The 20,962-nt window shown below is 39.3% G+C and overlaps 1 protein-coding gene and 1 pseudogene across 1 annotated transcript; both read right to left on the reverse strand.

Annotated features, from left to right (window-relative positions):
• Nucleotides 1-259: 259 nt before the first annotated feature.
• LOC111869992 (D-arabinitol dehydrogenase 1) lies at nt 260-18,093 on the reverse strand. Its single transcript, XM_023861901.2, has 7 exons — nt 17,897-18,093; nt 11,748-11,872; nt 8,892-9,058; nt 7,465-7,662; nt 6,626-6,812; nt 4,685-4,792; nt 260-972 (listed from the first exon to the last, which is right to left on the reverse strand). Exons 1-7 carry the CDS (start codon nt 18,050-18,052, stop codon nt 858-860), a joined length of 1,056 nt encoding a protein of 351 aa, XP_023717669.1. The 5' UTR covers nt 18,053-18,093; the 3' UTR covers nt 260-857.
• Nucleotides 8,686-8,804, reverse strand: LOC111869999 (annotated as a pseudogene).
• Nucleotides 18,094-20,962: the final 2,869 nt, after the last annotated feature.

Raw genomic sequence — 20,962 nt, forward strand, 5'->3', positions numbered from 1 at the left:
TTTCAGGAATAGGGGATTTTAAGTGTCCCAGTTCTCTAGGGCTAGAAGGTATATTTTAGGTAGTAAAGGTATTATCATTGAAGAAATGGAAGGTTCAGCCAACTGGACATGTGCCTTGAAATGTACAGCCAGGAAAGAACTAGCAAGGGACTGTGTCAACTGTAACCCAGTTGCACACCCAGACTGGGAGCTGATGAATTTGCCACATGTCCTGAGATCAAGATCAGACCTCTGTGTACATTAATTACACAATGCTTGATTCTCTTAGAAGTGTACAGCGTGAGTATATTTGTGGAATACAGTCTTGTAGATTCATACTTCATGTGTTATTATTGTAGGCTGACTCTTAACATTTCACAGGAACATGCTGCCTGCATCTTCAGACAGTTCCATATCCTTCATGCAATGGAATTGTTCTGGACCCTGTGAAGGGCCATTAATTTGCTCTTACAGTTCCTCTTCACCGTTCCTATTGACCTTCACTGCACTCTTATCTCCTCTCCCCCTACCATGGGTCTGAGTACCTTCCTCGCAGCCTGCCTGTATATACATGATTGTATTCTCTACAAACTTTGACCCTGAATAATGAGGCAGGATGTTCCTCTAAACATTGGTATGCATCTGCAAGACTATGTGGTGTCTCAGCTCCAAAGACCACATTGAACACTCACCACTGTGAAAATCTGAAAATTTTTCTGTGGATATTATTACTCTAATTGCAGAGAGGGTCTGTTGGTTATGTATTTTCAGAATCAGTGGACAGATTCACAGTGTCACAATGCAGACATTTCTACATGTCCAGATTTTCTGCCAAAGGCATGTGTGTTTGGTTGCAACTCTGAGCACTTCAAGTTCTCTCACTTAATTTTAAATATTGCTTTAGCAATGGATCCCTTCTTCAGGGCTTCCAGAGCCTCTTTGTACTGGCTAAGAGTATATGTCTTGATGCCAAGATGCCCATAGTCCAGATACCTGCAAACAGGAGCACACATCACATCACTAACCACTCATCTCTGATAAAGAATGCATCCTTGAGATAATGAAAAACTGCTGTTTTTTTGGGATATGATGCTGTCTAGTCTAGTCTGAAGCTACCAGTATTTTAAAGGAACTAGCTGCCTGCATCTTCAGGATAGAAGAGTCTTCAACCTTTCAAGACATGGGCAGCAGTTTCCTCCAAAACACTGGCAACTTTCTACCAGATTATGTATCATGCCATGGAGGACAGTAGTCTTCATATTCAACACTGTGAGAACCTCAAATGTTGCATGAAAGTTCTAACTTCAGTGTTTACATTGTTTGTATAAATGAGAGAGTGAGTTTTCTTCATGGCTTTAAATCAACAAACAGAAATATTTTGCAGTATAAAATGAAGATTACTATAAGTTTAGTGGCTGTAGGGGAGTTTGCCAGGTACAACAGAACAAATGTTCCCCCCCCCCNTGATTTCAGGATGTAATGGGTAGAATAAATAATGTCACAGTGACTAAGACATGGGTTTGGATTGGTAATTGGATTTATGGGATACTTACAGGTCATAACTACAATTAATTGTTACACTATTGTTGCTTTACACAATGTACAATCACTCCACACTAATCTCTTCAGTCTGTGTGCACTAGTCTTCATGGGCTTATAACACGGAAACTATAACAGTCTTTTTTCCTCTTTGAAGGGGGCTGACGCCTCCACAAGGTCCAGTTCCTCATTTTCCATAACCCTCTGGACATCCCAGTTGCTTACTTTATGAACTCCAGTTCCAAAGCCTTCCTGTCGAATTCGCTGGTTGTCCTCTCACTTCCAAGCCGTAGCTGGCCGTAGCTGCTCCTCGAGGTCTCGGTTCCTGGTTCCATTGGGGCTTTCCTAGCGCATCATTTGTCTCCTTCCAAGTGTCCATCCTTTCCTCTTGCAAATTTATTCCTGATCTGATTCTTTCTCAATCCCTGTTTGACCGATGGTCCTTCATGACTACGTCCCTGAATCCCACAGCCTTCGCGCTGTACCACTTATGCACAATGGGTCATCTTCCTGCTGGCTGCGGCCAATTCCTTTCGCAGTCCACAATTTCCATGCGTCCGAAATTTTCTGAAGACATTTCCCTTGTTCTGTGCCATTGCTGTACGACAGAACACCTTCCTGCAGGCAGTAGCCAGCTTCCTCCAGCATCCACGATCTCCTCGGATCAGTTCCTTTGGCTCTCCGCATCACCCTGCAGCTAGATGCCGGCCTCTGTGTCACTTCTTCATTGTTCCCATAGATTTCATTGCAGCCTCTTCTGTAGGGATGTTCCACATTGGATTACATTTCCTCTGGACTTTCCTTCAAATCCGTGGCTTCCATCTTTTCCAAGATGGCTATCACATGATCAGTCGACTCCATCTTCTCTGAATTGGCCTTCATCACTTCTTGGCAGTCCATTGTCTCTTTTTGATCCTTCTTCATGTCTGCTATCGAGGCATCAACTATGGATCTCATTTCCACATTCCCAGATTTGATTTTTTGCTCATCTCCTTTAGCTTTATGTCCATCTTTGCTTGGTTGGCCTGTATCTTAGGTTCCAACCTTGCCCATAAATCTTTCATTTCCTCTTGGTCCTCTTTCCGGTCTGTGTCTATCCTGAGCAGCATGTCTTGCATGTGCTCTAAGTCAGCTTTTCTATCGGCCTCTAACTTGTCTTGGTTGGTTTCCATTTTTGCCATCATTTCTTGCATGTGTTCTTTTATAGTGGCGTTCCTTCTGGCCAGCTGGAGTTCCAGCGTCTGTTGTATCTCCATAATATGGTGATATAACTACAAGATGCAATCGTAAATCCAATTTGAACAATCTGATTCAATCCATACCACTTCTAATATCAGTTGTCACGTGTCATAGTGACTAAGATGCGGGTTTGGGTTGGTAATTGCATTTATTGGATACTTACATGTCATAACTACAGTTAATTATTACACTACTCTGCCTTTACACAATGTACAATCACTCCATACTAATCTCGTCAGTCTATCCGCACCAGTCTTCACTGGTTTATAACACAGGAACTATAACAGTCTCACTGAATCACACACTTCAGATATTACACATAAATACAGTCTTCTAATCACACGTAAAATCTTCACAGGCTGACTTCTAGTTCTTTTTCAACTATGAACTTCCCATGGCTATCTCCTTGCTTGCTTGTTCACGTGCTTCTGCCGCTATTATTCATAACTTATAACTGCTTTAATTATGTAGCCGAGGAAAGGACATGAGCCTGTAGTAAACCCATCATGTGATCCAGCCAGCCTATTGGCATGTCTGTCAGATCTACAGAAAACACATGTCACATGATCACTGTCCACTGTTGTGACGTCACCGCAGACACGGAAAAAAGCTTCCTCTATTGTTGCATGTTGGATCATGTTTACAGAGCTGTTGCCTGGCAATACATTGATTAAATCCATTTCAATAATATAACTTGACACTCAACCAAATGCCAGCATTGTTTTCCACAAATGTGTGGCATGTCAATTAAAATTTATATGCATGAAAGAGTTTGAAAAATGGTCAGTAGATTTTCATCAAATTTTATGTATGGGAGTTTTAACTAAGAACCTGATCCAGTTTTTTCAAAAGTTGTACCACAATAATGGACACTTTATGTGAGTATCTACATGTCATTCTGAGTGCCTCTTAAGCAAAAACTCGTAGATATTTATCAGAGTAAAAACTATTTTGAACAAAAGTTGTGAAGAAAAGGAAGTACAATCTCTCCATGATATGTTTGACTTGGCTACCATCCATACATACAAACAGCATAACAACTCTTCGATTTTATTCTGATTTATTCACTTTTGTCTTCTTATTTGTGGATGTGTAATTTATTATTTACTGTTCATTTATAAAGTAAACTGCATTCAGTAGCATAGGTTAAATAGGATGTTTTGATAACCTTAGGCCTCAACTGCTGCCAAATACATTATTTTGTATGAGAAACTACTTAATGTATGAAATGGGCTTAAGAACTCTTTCGTAAGTCAAAGATCAAGTATCCATATCTCATGCCCAATACACGTTTTCTGCAAGTTTTACAGTGTTTCAGATAGTTGAACTGAATGAATGCATCAGAATTGTTACACTGTATATTTCCACACTTGTTCAGTATACTTACGTTTTGATTTGTGTACTGTTGAATTCTCCACACTTTGCCCTATTACCTTAGGGTTTAGTGCACTCGCATTGCAGTGCAACTTGCACCTTGTATGTAACTTTGAATACCACTATTTCATGTTTATCGATGAAGGAAGGTTTGCTTCTCCGTTTGTCATTTTTACTGATAGCTGGTTGAGGCACTATGCTACGAGATGGAAGGTCACAGGTTCGATTCCTGATGAGGTCATTGGATTTCTCAATTGATCTGATGCTTCCACCCCTGGCCCTGGGGTCAGCTCAGCCTCTAACAGAAATGAGTACCGGGAATCTTCCTGGAGGTAAAGGGCAGCTGGCGTGTAAGGCTGACAGCCTCATGCCATCTGTGAGCCAATTTTTTGGAAAGTGTGGGAGCCTCAACATCTCACAACCCTATGGGCTTCTACAGCCTGTTACAAGGATGAGTATACCTTTTCTACAGACATTTTTTATTATCTCAAAGTCATGGTGCTGAACCAGCTTCTCCACAAATCTTATTATTTCAGAACATCCCATAACCTACCTGGAGCCCATGGCATCAATCCAGCCCATTGCCTTGGGGAAACTGAAGGGGTTGATGTTGACTGCGATGATAGTCAGCTCATCCATGTACATCTGGAATGGGGAAATGCTGCATCCAAAAAAAACAGAATTGTGTGGTCAACAAAGAAATCACAGGCACCTTTTGTATACACTTTCCTTTAGTATGTCATATTATACCATATCTAAAACATATGTGAATGTGTGTCATTCTAAGATACTGGTGAAGACCATCATCATCAACAGAAAGGGACTGAACTGGTACAATAATTAATAAATCCAGTTACCAATCCAAACCCCATGTCTAATCACTGAACATTCTAGTGACCTAGTTAATCTCCAAAATCTGTTCTTCAGAGTTTTGCTTCAACCTGTGGGAACATCCCACATACTAACGCGTGGTTTCGCTGGACTAACAGACAGCACTCACTCCTATTCAATATCACATTGCCTCACATTCAGAGTCAAAGTCAAAGTCAATCACCCTCTGTGGGCGATCGATCACTCTGATCTAATCATTGCCGCACATTGCTACCACCACTCGTATTTATACATCACTCAATGTCCAGCCCACCTGTAGATCATCACGTGCGCTAGCCAATCAGTGCTCACAATTGCTACTACAAGTTTAAGCTCCACCCAGCAAGCATGGTATAAAAGCAGAGCCCAAAGCTCACAATCATCAGTGGGTCTGCGATTTGCACATGGCATTCAAAATCCCTTACATATATGATTACATAACAAAATTATGCAGGCAACAAGCAGAAGTCATACAAAATCATGATAATGAGAATGTTCGCAACATCGGACAAGGCGAAGCCCGACACAGAAAGTATAAGAGGCTTAAACTTGGCGGCGGTCAGGCATACGACCGTTCAAGTGACTATACTGCCGTGGTAGCTAATACTACTAGGAAATATATATATATGTATATATAAGGGCATAATCTGCTGTACCTAGCCTGGACTGACAGAGNCATGACCTTGACCTTGACCTTGCAATCATCAGTGATCACATTCAGTTCAGAGCGATCAGTCATCAGAGTCATCAGCTCATGAATGTGCCAAAGACAGCTGCCGCAACTCTCCAGCAACCGCGCTCTGCTACCAGACAGCTAACGTAGCTGCCGCAAATCTCGAGCAACCTTGCTCTGCGACCAGGCAGCTAACATAGTTGCCGCCACTCTCCAGCAATCGCGCCATAGGCAGCTGTTCCTACAGGCGCACGGAGCACCACATTACCAGCTGGACAAACCAGCTGAATGGCTGTAAAGACGGTAAAGACTTGGTCTACTACAAAGGAGCAAATTCTACCAGCGCACTCACAGTGGAACAAACTGCCCTTTTCAGGGCCAGCCAACTTTTGACATTCCACATAGCTTTGCAGCTATTCTGTACATTCAATTTATACAATTTAATATATACAATTGTTACAGATTTATGTGGTTTTCTTTTAGAACATTGACAATCCCACAACCCATTGTCACTGTGCACATGCCTTTGTGGTCTGCAGACAAATTCTTTCAATTTATAACGACCCTATAGTATTTGCTGTGTTTAAAGGGTTAAAAATTAAATAACACAAACTCCTGATTATTGTGGTACCTCATCATCTAATATATAGCAACAATAGAGCAAACAAAGATCTTTCTGTAATGTGCCAACTAATTTTGTGTTTCGTTAACATCAAAACAACAGCCAGCATAATGTAACATGAATCCAGTGCACATTATAACACAGCAAACTTTCTTAGGTATGTGTTGTACAATACACTTCTGTCATCTGAGTGGCAGCACCTTATCATCTGATCCAGATTACACACATGCATTTCACACCGTGTTTTCTGCAGGTACAGTCTGATGTCATGCTGGATAATACTGTATGTGGAAAAGCCACAGTATAACAGCTCCTCTGTAAGGAGTTACCTTATTCTGGCTTGTGGTGATGTAACGCCAAAAATACACATTTTTCCTCCAGGGCTGATGAGTAGCAGGGCCTCTTCCATAGCGGGGGCGTAGCCACTACAGTCGATCACCAGGTCCACACCCCAGCTTGGGTCCTTGGCTCGGTGAGCCTTTAGTTCATCAGGTGTGATGATGTCAAAGTTGGTCTCTAAAATGAGCAAATGAAACACATTGCTTTAATTGCTTGATGGTGGGCTGATATTCCACTGGACACTGTACAGGAACACAAGCTGGTCATTGTGTCTGAGTTGCTATGTTTACGTAAATAGTGCACTTGATTACAGTGGACTCCTCTTCCCCATACTGTATACCTTTGGCTGTTTCAGCTCACCTTTTATGGTTTTTTAGCAGTAGATGTGAAGTGTGTCCATTCCATTTTAAATGTTTAAGCCTGCCCAGTGAGGATACAACTACTGTGCCACTAGCAAAATTTGTAAACCAACACAAGATTGTTTTATGAAATGTGTAACAAAGACGTTTTGAATACAGCATCTCTTTATTTACTATGATTTTACAGATTAAATTTGAATTTGAACAGTTGTGTCATCATCAGAATTTTAACTTTTAACCCGTTCAATTCCTATTCCAGAAGTGAGTTCTTCAGGCCGAAGAGTTTTGTGGTTTTCATTGACTTTCCAGGCATGTAACTTGCCTTAAAATACCTGGGTGTAGGCTGTAACAGCTTCCCTCCACATTTTTTAAGTCATCATCCATAAATCTTATGCCATTTGCAACTACACAATACAGAAAAATAAAAATGGCTGTATTAGGAAATGTAGAATTGTTCTCTTGTTGCTCACCTAAGTTCATCATGAGTTTTCTGCGTGCCTCTTGCGGCTCACTGACGATCACTCTGCGATGTCCTTGAAGGTGCAGAACACTGGCCCACAGGTTGCCAATGATTCCTGCTCCAAGGATTAGGATTCTGGAGCCCACAGGAATGGGAGCAATCCGATCCCACCCATGCGATATACATGACAAGGGCTCTGCAAGGACAGCTGCAAACATTCATCACACTGCGTCTAAGGGTACTGAGTGGGTGCTGAAAATTTTTAAGATGGATAATCCTTCAAAGGTTACTTCAACAAGCCTGTGCTTGCTACAGGGAATGAATACATAAAGGTTTCAGTTGAAAACTCTTTGGATTCCTATTTTAAGAAGCCTCTGCCACTCAGATCCAGTGAGAGAAAAACACTGAGTCTCAATCTCCCAATCAACCAAACTTATATTGCCCCCTTTTGTCCAGTAATCGTTCCTCCCCTCAGAGTACAAATAATGTAGTAGGAAAGAGTTGAACTTTAGTGATACAAATTCTTAAAATGTATTTTGTTTTTGTATTGAACGTGTGTATTCATTTGTTAACAAATGTGTGTAAAAGCATGTAATTAGTGTTTTACTTAACTTTCCTCCATTTTCTTAGTCACTTCTAATTTTAGCATATGAAATAGGTTTACAGCAATGGAACTGCATTTTATAACATTGTGCTTGGGCGAAACTAGACTTACAGGTTTCCAGGAACCAATTTGGTTTTAAGTGCAGAAGTTGCCTATACTGTCATCTGAGATGTTAGGCCTTGAAGACTGGCAGATGCTTACCTATGTTTCAGAGAAATTTGCTGCCTTCAACATTTTACTCTGAAGGTGGAGGACGCAGGTTCATCTGAATGTTTATAACAATCTACCAGACTACAGAGGATCATATGCCAGAAGACAGTAATCGCCATAGTCATGGCAGTGAGAACCTCTTTCTTTTTTAATGCTGGTGGGGTGGGACTAAGTCCCTTGTACTGTGGCCACTTCTGGCCTATTGTACCAGCCCCAGATGATAGGTGAGGGTGATTGTGGAGCAATTGGTGGAGTGAAGATTGGCAGGGGAAACCGAAGTACTTGGAGAAAACCTGAACCAGCACCACTTTGTCCACCACAAATTCCACTTGACCAGAACCGGGATTGAACCTGGGCCGCCACAGTGGGAAACCAGCGACTAACCGCTTGAGCTATGGCGCAGCCTCTAAAATGAAGTGCCAACAACAGGTGTTGTTCCCAAGCAGTCGCCCATCCAAGTACTAACCACGCCCAATGTTGCTAAACTTCGGTGATCGGAAGAGAACCGATGTTTTCAACATGGTATGGCAGTTGGCCAGTGTGAACCCTCAAATCTCATGCACGTTTGTGTGTCAATGTGTTGTCCTGTTCCTTATCCATAAGATTAGATAGTGTGACTCTACCTTGCTCCAGTGTGATATGATGAGGAACCTTGTGCACCTGCTCGGCAGCCACCTTGCAGTACTGAGCCCAGCCACCATCCTTCCATATTCCAACCGTGTTGTTGATTCCTCCCACCTTGCAGAGGTGGTAGTTACCCCCGTGACACAGCTCACAATAGTGGCAGCCGCTGTGACAATCACCTCGGCATTATCAGAACTGTGACTCCTCTAAACAAGATCATTATCCCTTCCATATGTTTTTTTTTATGCTTAGATTTTTTTTCTTTCTTTGAATTTTGCGTTGTATTCTGCTAAAAGGCTGTTTCTGATTTGTTCTGAAATGCTGTCGATGGTATCTCAGCCTATATAGCATTGAATGGCAGATGGGTGGATAATGAATTGGACAGGAAGTAGTCATGGTCTAGTGAAGGTACTACCCTGGGGTTATTTAGGAAAATGATGGAAACCTGAGTCAGGATAGCAGATGTCGAGCTAAGACTTGAAATGGGGACTCCTGAATAGAAGTCTGAAGCATTACCACTGTGCCATTCTACACAGTTTTGAAATGGATGGAAAATACAGAAATGGGACATGGTTGAACATTGAGGAAGAGTGCTGAAAGAAGTCTTGAGAGACCTTTTTGTTTCATGTGTTACATCTGTTCTTAAGTTAAATATAGAAAACTCTTCCTGTTCCTCAGAGTTCACTTGAGATATAACAATTGAATGCACATGTTGCTACAGTTTGTATTATTCATGCCACTGCATGCATAATTCTTTTACTGTACTGCCACATTTTGCAACTGATATTATCAATAGAGCACTACATTTTCAGTCCCAGATCCCTCTATATGAGGAGTGAATCTATTTATGATTAATGTATCACTTCAGATTTGTCAGGGCAGTGCAAAAGTATGTGAAAAAAGGAGCAGCTTCATTTAAAGGATGCCTTATCACATCATGAAGTTTTTTTAAGATATAGGATTACCACTTCAAAGAATCACTAATGTTATTTTCCTTATCCCAAGGATAAGGCTAGTTAATTCAGAAAATGGTGACAGCCATTCACACTGAATGATACAGAATAATGGATTGGAAAGGATGTGGTAAGAAGTGGCCATAGCTGAATTTTAGGTACTTCTCCAGCATTTGCTGGAAGGGCAAGGAAAGCACAAAGAGCCTCAGTCAGGATAGGTGGTGTCCCAGCCAAGATACAGGCCACGCACCACCTGCAAGAAGAAGTCATGCACATCCACCAGCTTGCACAGTGCTCACTATTCGTGCTAAGCAGCAGACTTCCAGGTCAGGGCTGTGCCATGCATCATTAATCAATTGTAACACCTTGAGAAAACATCCCTTACTTCAGCCACACAACGCATACTACAATGGTATTGTGTCATACACACATTTAACTTACATGAATTCAATATGTGCTCACCAGAAAAAAGAAACAATAAAAATTTAATAGTGTGGGTGGTTCTGCACTCAATAAGATTAATCCCTGGCTTTGCCTCAGTTCAGCATGCCTGAATATGGGTATTTTTGTANATGGACTGCATAGAAAATCACACATCCAACTGTTGCAGGTGGTGTTTTCTCTGTGGTCTGTCCTGAAGTTACGTAAAAAGGACACAGCATGAGAGAGAGTCAAATCAGTTGTATGACTCTCAGAACTGTGAGAGAGTAAAATATGGTCATGGGTCCCATGGAACTCGGAACCAAGAATGACTGTGCTAGCAAGGGCCAGCAGCAAGTTACTCAACCCGACAGGCAGCAAGGTGACCTCATATGCCCCTTTTTTAAAAAAATAAGGAAATTGGGCTAAAAAACATGTATTGTATGGATGATTTAATGGATTTCCAAGGGTACTTTTGACTGTGATTTTGGGTTTACGTGCCACCTTTACAATGTAAATATCATATAAGATTCAACTCCACTGTATATAAAATTCTCAGTTTTATTCTGTATACTTGGTTTATTTAGGAACACTATCAGTAATTCAGACCCTTATGTCAAATAACTGGATGATGAATGAGTAATGAATTGGAAAGGATTTGGTAGGATGTGGTCATGGCATAATTTGAAGTACTATCCAGGTGGTTGCTTCAAACAGTTGAGGAAACCCACAAAGACAAGCCTTAGTGAGGATAACCAGTCTGCAAGCTGAGCCTACTGACATCAGAAAACTCAAGTAAAAGCCAACATATAAACGTGTAGCATAGCTTCTCATCTTATTTCTTTCCATGCCCCCAGATGAACCGAGTGACCTTCACAATGAGGCAACATTTGTCCCTGACCCCAGAGATTACGAAGTCTGTTTTCTTTGATGTGTGGCAAATTTCAATTCTTACCAGTGTGTTCCATGTCAGTCTCATTTAGATTTTTCCACAGTTGCTGTACTATCCCCTGATATGTCTCCCTAAGAGAATCAGTCTTAATGAGATCATCATGCTCTAAAGATTTCTGAGAATGTTTTATTTTACTATATCAGTTTATGTTAATGACTGATTTTTGTGGGACACAATTGATATTCATGTTATTTTAGGAGTTGACTGTACTGCTGTCATCAGACAATTGGTTATCATTACAACAGATTTTTATTATCTTTTATTCTGTTGTTAGTAACCCTCAGTCCTAGAGGAGCGAACTCTCAAAACATACCTTAAACAATGAACAATGTGAACATAATATTTATATAATCACTGTGTCATTCTTTGTGTCCTCTTTTTAGCTGTTAAATAATATATATATATATATAGAGAGAGAGAGAGAGAGAGATTGAAATATGGGCAGGAAGCCATGATTTGTAGCTCCTTTACATTTGGCAACACTGTTTATCATATGGATGGATTATTCAGCACTCTTATTATTTTCTGACCTGTTTGGATCCACAGCAACATGGTCACCAGGTTTCAGATGAGTGACCTCTGGCCCAACAGCAGATACTACTCCACTGAACTCATGTCCCAAAATGACAGGATCATCACGACAAGGGAATGCTCCCTGGAAGCAATGACATTTATGTCAGGATTACTGGGTTTTTGGACTTTGTGCATCATCTGGTATTCTAAAAACATGAAGGAATACAACGTTTCACATTTCTCCTGTTTTCTCGTACTGACAAAGCCTGATCTCAGGTGTTTATATAGCTGTAGTTATACTGATAGAGGTTGTCCAGTGTGATTGAAGTTAGCTCTTTCTAATGGACCATCTAGATTAGGTGTCTCACACCCCTCATCTGAGGATGGAAACAGATCCAGTTTCTGAGACATTGTGTTCTTTTGTGTTTTTATAATACCAGGCAATGGCCAAAATTTAAAAGCCCAATAATCCTGAGTGTTATATGCCATTGCCAGAATCATTTAGAAAATACCAATAAGGATATGTGTTCTGTGAAATTGAGGTTCAGGAGCAGGGTGACTATGAAAATTACTGTCTTATGCAATGTGATGCAGTGTGGCCTGGTAGATCAGTATCAACGTTTCTGTGAATCTTCTGCCTCCATCTTCAGGGTAGAAGAGTCTTTCTCTTACCCTGAGAATGGAAGTGGCAGGTTTTCCCAAAATGTTGATAAATATATACCAGACTAAGTCATAACATCCCAGATGACAATCTGTAGAACATTCAACAGTCATAAAATACAAGCATTCTGCAAAGGTAAGTTGTTATTGATAAGGAGTACATAATTATCAGTATACTGCAGCTCTTCCAAAAGTATAGTTATTATATCTGTATGTTTGTATGAAGTTTACAGTTTGAGATAAGTTTGCATCACTGACAGTTAAGGGTTTTATCTTCATAAATTTGATCATTTTATGAGTTTATTATGGGTTCTTGACAGGAATGTTTGTGACTTGAAGGGAGAAAACACAGTACGTGGAGAGAGACCATAGAAATATCATGCACTTGAAACTCATGTAAATTCTGTGCAATGTTATACTCAGTATTTTAAGTCAGTCAGCCTTTCAAGATTCATTTTTCTGCTACATGCAGTTCACCTTTCTGTCAGAGACATACCAGGCCTTCAGTACATAAAAAAAATCTTTACTATAACAAGTAAAGTGCTGAGTCAGAGATGAAGTACCCTACTTAAAGTCTGAGGATGTGATAATGTGCTTCCTAATTAAGTTTATCACACATCTCAGGGGGCAACTACAGATGAGTATGGAGGAATGGTAGAATGTTGATTAGCAGAAGAAATCTGAAGAAACTCATTGGGAACCCTGTTCCATTACCATTTCATCACAAATATTGAATAAAATCAGCTAAAATTGAATCTGAGAAGCCAACATATAAGATATAAAAGTTTCTGATGATGGTATATTGTACAATGATTGAATTTCTGGACATTATCCATGACCAGTTTGTATTTAACCCTTCAGTGTCATAGTCCCTCGAAGTCCCTACCTGGGACACGTAGTGCAGTACTTAGTTTCAGCTCATATTTTGAACCGTTGTTCTTCATATAATTTGGTATGAAATTAAAGAGGAAATTTCAGGTTATCATTTTGTATATTCATTGTCCCACTTTGAACTTCGGAGTTGTAATACATTTGAATTCTTTGAAAAAGTTTTCTATTTCAACACTCGGTGCGCTAGTTACCATACAAACCTTGGTGAATTCTTATGAATTGAATATCGATACTGTGTGCTGGCCCGCATGCTGATCGAATGAAAAGTCGATTCTCTTGAGGCACATTCTGACCAGTGCTGCTTCTAGATTGGAATTTGTAACCACGAGAAAACACGCGGATAATCGACGTCTAACCGTCTAAGACTGTGAGACGTGATGTTGACGATGTTGACTTTAAGGAGTGTGTTATGACTGCTATGTAGCAAACGATAAACAGTTCACTATATATAGGGCCGTCATGCACACACAATTTTGCCTCCCTTTCGGCCTGCACAGTTGAAGACTGAAAGGCAAAACTCATGTGTGTGGTTCGGCCTGCCGACGAATCGTTTGGACTGTTGGACTGTAGGAAATAGTAGGAAAGGCCGCGCCATAGCTCAAGCGTTTAGTCGCTGACTTCCCACCGCGGCGGCCCGGGTTCGATCCCGGGTCTAGTGAAGTGGGATTTGTGGTGGACAGAGTGGCGCTGGGGCAGGTTTTCTTTGAGTACTTCGGATTTCCCTGCTAATCTTCATTCCACCAATTGCTCCACAGTTACCCTCACCTATCGTCTGGGGCTGGTACAATAGGCCAGAAGTGGCCGCATTACAAGGGACTTAGTCCCACCCCACTAGCAATAAAAAAAAAAGGTAGGAAACCCATCAGTTCTAGCTGCAGGACGTAGCACGTGACAGGCGAACACACGTGTGTGACGTTATCAGCAGGCCAATCGCTCAGTTGGTGGTTGCTGCTGCTTTCTAATGTTCTTCACTACTGTTTCGCGTTGTGTGTCATTTCTTAAGGACGGGGTATTTTGAAACTTGCACCGTGATTTTGTAGTTTGTGCTATGGCGAGGTATTTCGTGGTCATCCTTCTATTTAGAAGGTCAAGAGCAAAGAATACCACAACCGTGAGATGAAAGAGAGTGCTTATTCAGCACTGAGGGAAGAAGTTAAAACAGTTAATTCCCAAGCTAACAAGGAAACGACTGAAAAAGATCAACAATCAATGTAGCAATTTCAGAAAGGAGCGGAAGAAAGTATTGATGGCTAAGAAATCTGGAATGAGTAGCGAAGACCTCTATGACCCGAAATTGTGGTACTTAAAGATGTGTGACTGTGGCATGCAGCCTGCCGGTTTATCCGCGCGTATATGGGGAAGGAAAGGGAGAGGGCAAACTGTAAAAGTTTTGCCTGTAAGGTCGATCGGAAGGCCAAACTGTGTGTGTATGGGGGGGCCTATGAATGACACAACTGTAATTCCATTTTGTTCCATAAATACGCATCATCTAGTCTGGTTAGCCAAGGCCTAGAGCAAGGAACGAAATGGGCTGGTATGTTTATCATGACCAGTAGAGAATATATTTACTTAAAACCGAATCAGTACAAAATTTTATCAGATTTGGAATTAGACTATGAAAATAGATGTTTGTGCTTTTCTCAGTTCTGTGGTGAATGACAGAATCGAGAAAAGCACAGACATCCATTGGGAGAATATGCAAAATTATATATGGGACAAAAGAAAATTTCTGAATGCGATGATAACATGTAGGAATAATACAAGGAAAAGAATAGATCCAGTTGTCAGTCAGAATTCAATTAATTGCGGGACTCTCTATTAAATATTCTAATGCTGGAGAACATAAGTGCCGGGTCGACCTTCGTCAGACAAAACAGTGCCCAAAATAAGAAAGAAATTTTATAAGCAAGATTCCACTGCGAAAAAATCAAAACCACAAAAACAGCGTGTTGTGTGTCAAAAAACTGTACTGGTGTGATGCGTCTGGCGTGGGACTCTGTGTGGAATGTTTTCACAACTAACACCCAGCTGAATTTCTGAGGTAATATTCCTAATTTGATAGGCTTACTGTGCCAAAGAAAATAATTTTAAAGCAGTGTGAATCAATACACTTTATCTATATACATTTCTGAACTTAGTGTGAAAATTAGAAAAACAAAACTACAGTTTTTTTCCAATTTATCATACTTTAAGTGAAATGTTGCGTTTACCGTTTTAAAAAATTAAAGGAGCAAGTAGGCATTAAATGTCCTGTGTCATTGAAGTGAAGTTGTCAGTACAACACACACAGAGTGGAAAAACCACTGTCAAATTCACACCTTGCCATTCCACACACACTGGCAAGCCATATCATCCAGACTTGACAAAGGCTTATGATGTGATAGACCACAATGTATTACTAGATAAATTAAATTAGTATGGGATCAGAGGGGTTACTAATTTATGGTTTAAATCTTATTTATCTCACCAAGTACAATTTGTTGAAATAAATCACCTGAATAAAAATATCATCCAAAATACATATATATCACCCTTGACAGAAATAATACATGGGGTACACAGGGGTCAATTCTGGGACCACTACTGTTTCTTCTGTATATAAATGATCTCCCATTAAATGTACAAGGTGCGGAAATGGTGTTGTTTGCAGACGATATTAATGTACTGGTTATGGACAAAGATAAAGATGTAGCTCAACAGAAAACATATAAGATCATGAAACAGCTTGAAACATGATTTCAGGTAAATAACCTTTTAATAAATATTAAAAAACAGCTGCTATGTCATTCCATCGTAGTAAAAATACGTTTGTAGTTAGACCGCAGATACTCTATAATAACTTGGAAATTGCTTACTCATCGGAACTGAGATTTTTAGGTATAGATATTATAGAAAACCTTAAATGGAATACCCACATCAAGTCATTACGTTCAAAACTTAGTAAAACATCCTATATGATTAAATCACTAAGAGGATTTTTGAGTCCAAATATGTTAAGAAGCATTTCAGTTGTTTTTGAGATATGGAATAATATTTGGGGGGGGGGGGGAAGGGGATAGTATAAAGGTATTTAAAATGCAGAAGAGGGTGCTGCAAATAATTAGTGGACTTGGTAAACAAGAGTCATGCAGGCAAATTTTTAAAGATTATGGCATCCTCACGGTCACTTCTTTATATATCTTAGAGGTGTTATGTTACATAAAAAAGTACAAAGCAGATTTGCTACAAAATATAAATATTCATAGTTATAATACAAGAATAAACAAGGATTTTCATGTTCAGTTCTGCAGAACTACATTATTTAAAAAAAGTGTGGTAAATATGGGGATAGAATTGTATAGTAAGGTGCCAAACAAAATAAAAAACTCGGTGGGTTTTCCGGCTTTTAAAAAATACTTAAAATTATATTATTTAAACCTTCTTTTTATATGATAAATGAATTTCAGTTTTAATTAAAAATTGAATGGTGCAAGTACTTATGTTTGGCTGTCATAGCCATTCAAGAGCTCCATATAGTAGTTTGTATATTTTTTGGAATGTTGTATTTATATATTGCTTATTATTGTAACAAATGTTTTTGCTTGTAACTTTGTAGAATTATTGTGTTAACTGGTATTACTGAATGAAATACAATACAATACAATTATAAAATATTAAAATTCATAACAAAAACGGATATCATACATACTGCTACACTTACAACAAGCAAGTCTCAACAATGTATAATTCACACACACAGGCCATTTATTAACTCTTAACTTTTAAGCCCCTTTCATGCTCAACAAATTCATCAATAGAGTAAAATGTGTTACGTTGCAAATAATTTCGTAAAACAAAGCTAAATTACTTTTTATCGTTTTTTTAAAACTGTGATGTTTGACGGCAGAGTGTTAAATAGCTTGACGCCTGAATAATACACCCCTCTCTGATAGGATGATAAATGTGTTGAAGGTATATGAAGGTGGTCATTCCTTCTGGCACCAATCACACATATACAGAGTTATTGGTTTGAAACTTATCCAAACTATTAACAACAAATATCATCAATAAAAGCAAATACACACATGAAATTGGTAGAATGCCAAGCTTTTTAAATAAATCTCGACATGTATGAGTTGGGCCCACTCCCATCATTATTCTTATTATTTTCTTTTGTATAACAAAAACCTTATGACTGTCTGTTGTATTTCCCCAATATATTATTCAGCTTTAAGACTATTTATATTTTATATATAGGATAATTTTCGCATTAGAAAACCAACTGTGCTCAACTTGTGAGGCAAAAAATCGATAGTACCAATAAAAGGCAGATTCGTATATAAATCAAACACAACAGAAATCTTTTGCAGAAGTATTTAAACTCAAGTGCACAAGACCTTGTACCTATGGCCATTTGTAATATAATGACCAGAGTCTATAGAACCAAAGAAGCTGAAACCATTGAGGATGAAGACAGAATCTAGTCCCTGAAAAGTTTCAAATAAAAATATGATGATGGCTAATGTCCAAAAAGTCAATCCTTGCAGCATGTAACTGCCTATTAAAATAAGATGTCAGCCCCATAAACCCGCCACATAATCAATGATACAAGTGTTGGACAAGTGTGTTGTCATACCTCAGCTATATGAAGATCAGTTCCACAAATTCCAGCATAAGCAACCTCCACAATTACCTCATTCTTGATAGGTTTGATGGGGTAAGGTGCTTTAATGAGCAAAATCTGTTCTTTCTTTCTGTCAAACTGAATAGCTTCCATTGTGTGGGGTGGCATGTTTCCTGAAACATAAAATATGATTTCTAGATTATTGATGCCAGATAATCTTAGCCTGAACACGATTGTGGGCCTTCCTCTTGTTATATCTTTAAGTTAAAATATTTAGACTATATATTGCAATAAATATTCATTCTTTTATTCTAAGAGATGGTAAGGTCAGTCAGATATGTGAGGACCCACACTTCATTTCATTGTCAAAGGCCAGGAAATTTCCAAGTCTTGACCTGGGGCTTGTGGAAGCCTAAATGTGCCCCAGGCAACAAGAACATCTGTCCCCCTCCCCCTACTTAAAAAAGATAAATTTTATTAAAACTCCATCAAAATTAATAACATGGGTACTGAGGCCAAACCATTACCGATATTGCAGTTCTTAAACATGTTTACATTGTTGCATCACGTTTATATTACTACCAATTAATGGTCAGGATGTGAACAAATGAGCATTTGAAATTAATATTAAAATAGAAAGCAAGACAGAAAAAGGATTGGTAAATTGTGCTCCCCCTAAAATATTGTGGTTTTTATTTAATTTGTGCTGTTATCCTGGCCTTTTTTGACCTTATGTGCTTCAACTGCAAGATCAGGATTCGTTCATCTTTATTTTTTGTATGATGTATGATGCTGATGTTTTGACACACAGGCATTTGTGTTTGTGTTATACCTGAAGGGAAGGTTACCTAATTAGTGCACTATATACAGGTATCTTGATTGATTTGTTGAAGTATTTTAAGTAATCGTGAAACTTTTATTTTAGTGGGAAATAACATACATGTTTACAAATTCTGTACAAAACTTACTATGTCGAAAGAATCAACATGGCAGTTGCATTAATAATTTGAGTATATGTTGACAACTGTACTAGAAACCAGCAGGATGTCATCTGTTCCCTTTGTTTTGTTTTAATATTTTCCAATCCATGTTGGTTTAGAACAAATTGTTTAGTTGTCCAGGGACACACACCAAAAGTCAGGTAATTTCCCCCCAACTTCTTGCTTTCATCCTCATTGCTCTAATAGGAGAGCAAAGATTATAGTATGCTTCTTGTTTGGTAGATGATTTACTCAGATCCTGGCAGTGTATGAGCTATCCCTACAGGAGTATTTGTGGTCTTACACAGGAGCTACAGGACTTTTCCAAAATATTTGGCCCTTTCACATTTATCTGACTCCACATATAACTGCTTTCTCTCTGCCAGTGCTCTGTCATTGCACACGCACACACGCACGCACGCACTCTCTCTGTCTCTCTAAATTGCATGTGCAGTTACATCCCTTAGATGTAGAATTTGTCAGAAAATATGTTATGGAATATTTCAGAACATATGTAAAAATACAATACATACAATGGGTGCAAAAGTATTATACAATTGTAAAATAACTGTATAAAATAGAGGCCATCCTGTAGATTATAAATCACTTATAAACTTCTTATATGCATAAACATAATAAAAGCAGTGTGGATTTAAGCCCCTTTCTAAAGCAACTTTAAACTGTGCACTCTTACATTCATTCTGCTGATGATGCTATAAGATCAGTTATTAAAAATTGTTGATACACGTTTAAACCTAATTTTTCCGGAAGCAGGGGTGGCAGTTAGCTAATGAACATAGCTCTTGTTTCTTGTATTAACACTATGTATTGATATTTTTTTTAAATGATGCTGGTCATTCATAGTAAAGTTCACTAAGGAAAATCTGTACTCTCACATGGAAGGGTAGAATCTCTACTGTCTAAAATATACTTCTGTCTGAAATGTTACATGTTGCACTAAACATAATGACTTTCTCTTTTAAAGCAAGAAATCATTTTACTGTTAGGTGAATCCCCACCACTTACCCTGTACTTCATAATAGCATAAGAATAAGGGAATAAGTTGTTTTGAATATGGCAGTTGGAACTTTAATAGTGGCAACACTGCTGTAGAGATGCCATGCAACCGAACCAAATAATGTCGCTTATACCACACGTTAGTTACATACCTACCTTACCTCAGAGCAAATGGACTCTCCCTTCCCACATCACGCACATGCGCAGTGACAAGAACAGCCTCATGTCACCTGGCGGTCTAATGTAGTGTTGTCACGAAGTTTTCGAAACAGGAACAATGGAGTTGGATAAAGATTGAATGCGCAAGAGGCCGTACAGCACAGCAGTGTCATCAAGATCTTCAAGAGGCTTGCGGGGAATCTGTATTGCCTTACAGAACAGTGGCAAGGTGGGTAAAAGCCTTCAACGAGGGACGCCAAATTGTGACAGACATGCGTCGGCCAGGTCATCCTGGTGTCACTGAAGAAGAAGTGTATACTCTTTCCACGTTATTGGAGAGTGATCGACGCCATGCAATTCGTGAGCTGGCCCGACAGACAGGATTAGCGCATATGACTGTGCTTCACATTCTGAAGGAATGCCTGGGCATGAGAAAAATTACATCACGATGGGTTCCGCATGATTTGATGGAAATGCAGAAATGGTAAGCTGTGGCTGATTTGTTCGATCGATGGGGCTGGGAAGTGGTGTACCATCCACTATACTCCCCAGACTTAAGCCCTTCTGACTTTGATTTGATTCCTAAGATGGAGGAACCACTTTGTTGCATTCACTTCAGAACTGTTCCAGAGATTCTTTAGGCAGTAGACCTCTCCATTCAAACTATCAACACAACAGGCGCTGCTACGACTTCCACATTGCTGGCAGCGGGTTGTACACAATGCTGTGACTACATTGAAGGATAGTAAAACTTAAAAACATGCATCAATTTTGTATAAGTTGTGAATAAATAGTTGCCACTGTTAAAGTTCCAACCCTCGTATGAAACAGTGTTATTGCATAACATGATGCACTTAGCTTAAGTATCTTTTCTTCAGTATATTTCTTGAAATTTAGGTGTTATTACAGATATGCTAGGCTT

This window comes from Cryptotermes secundus, unplaced genomic scaffold (assembly GCF_002891405.2).
Source record: "Cryptotermes secundus unplaced genomic scaffold, Csec_1.0 scaffold2458, whole genome shotgun sequence".
Lineage (NCBI taxonomy): Eukaryota > Metazoa > Arthropoda > Insecta > Blattodea > Kalotermitidae > Cryptotermes > Cryptotermes secundus.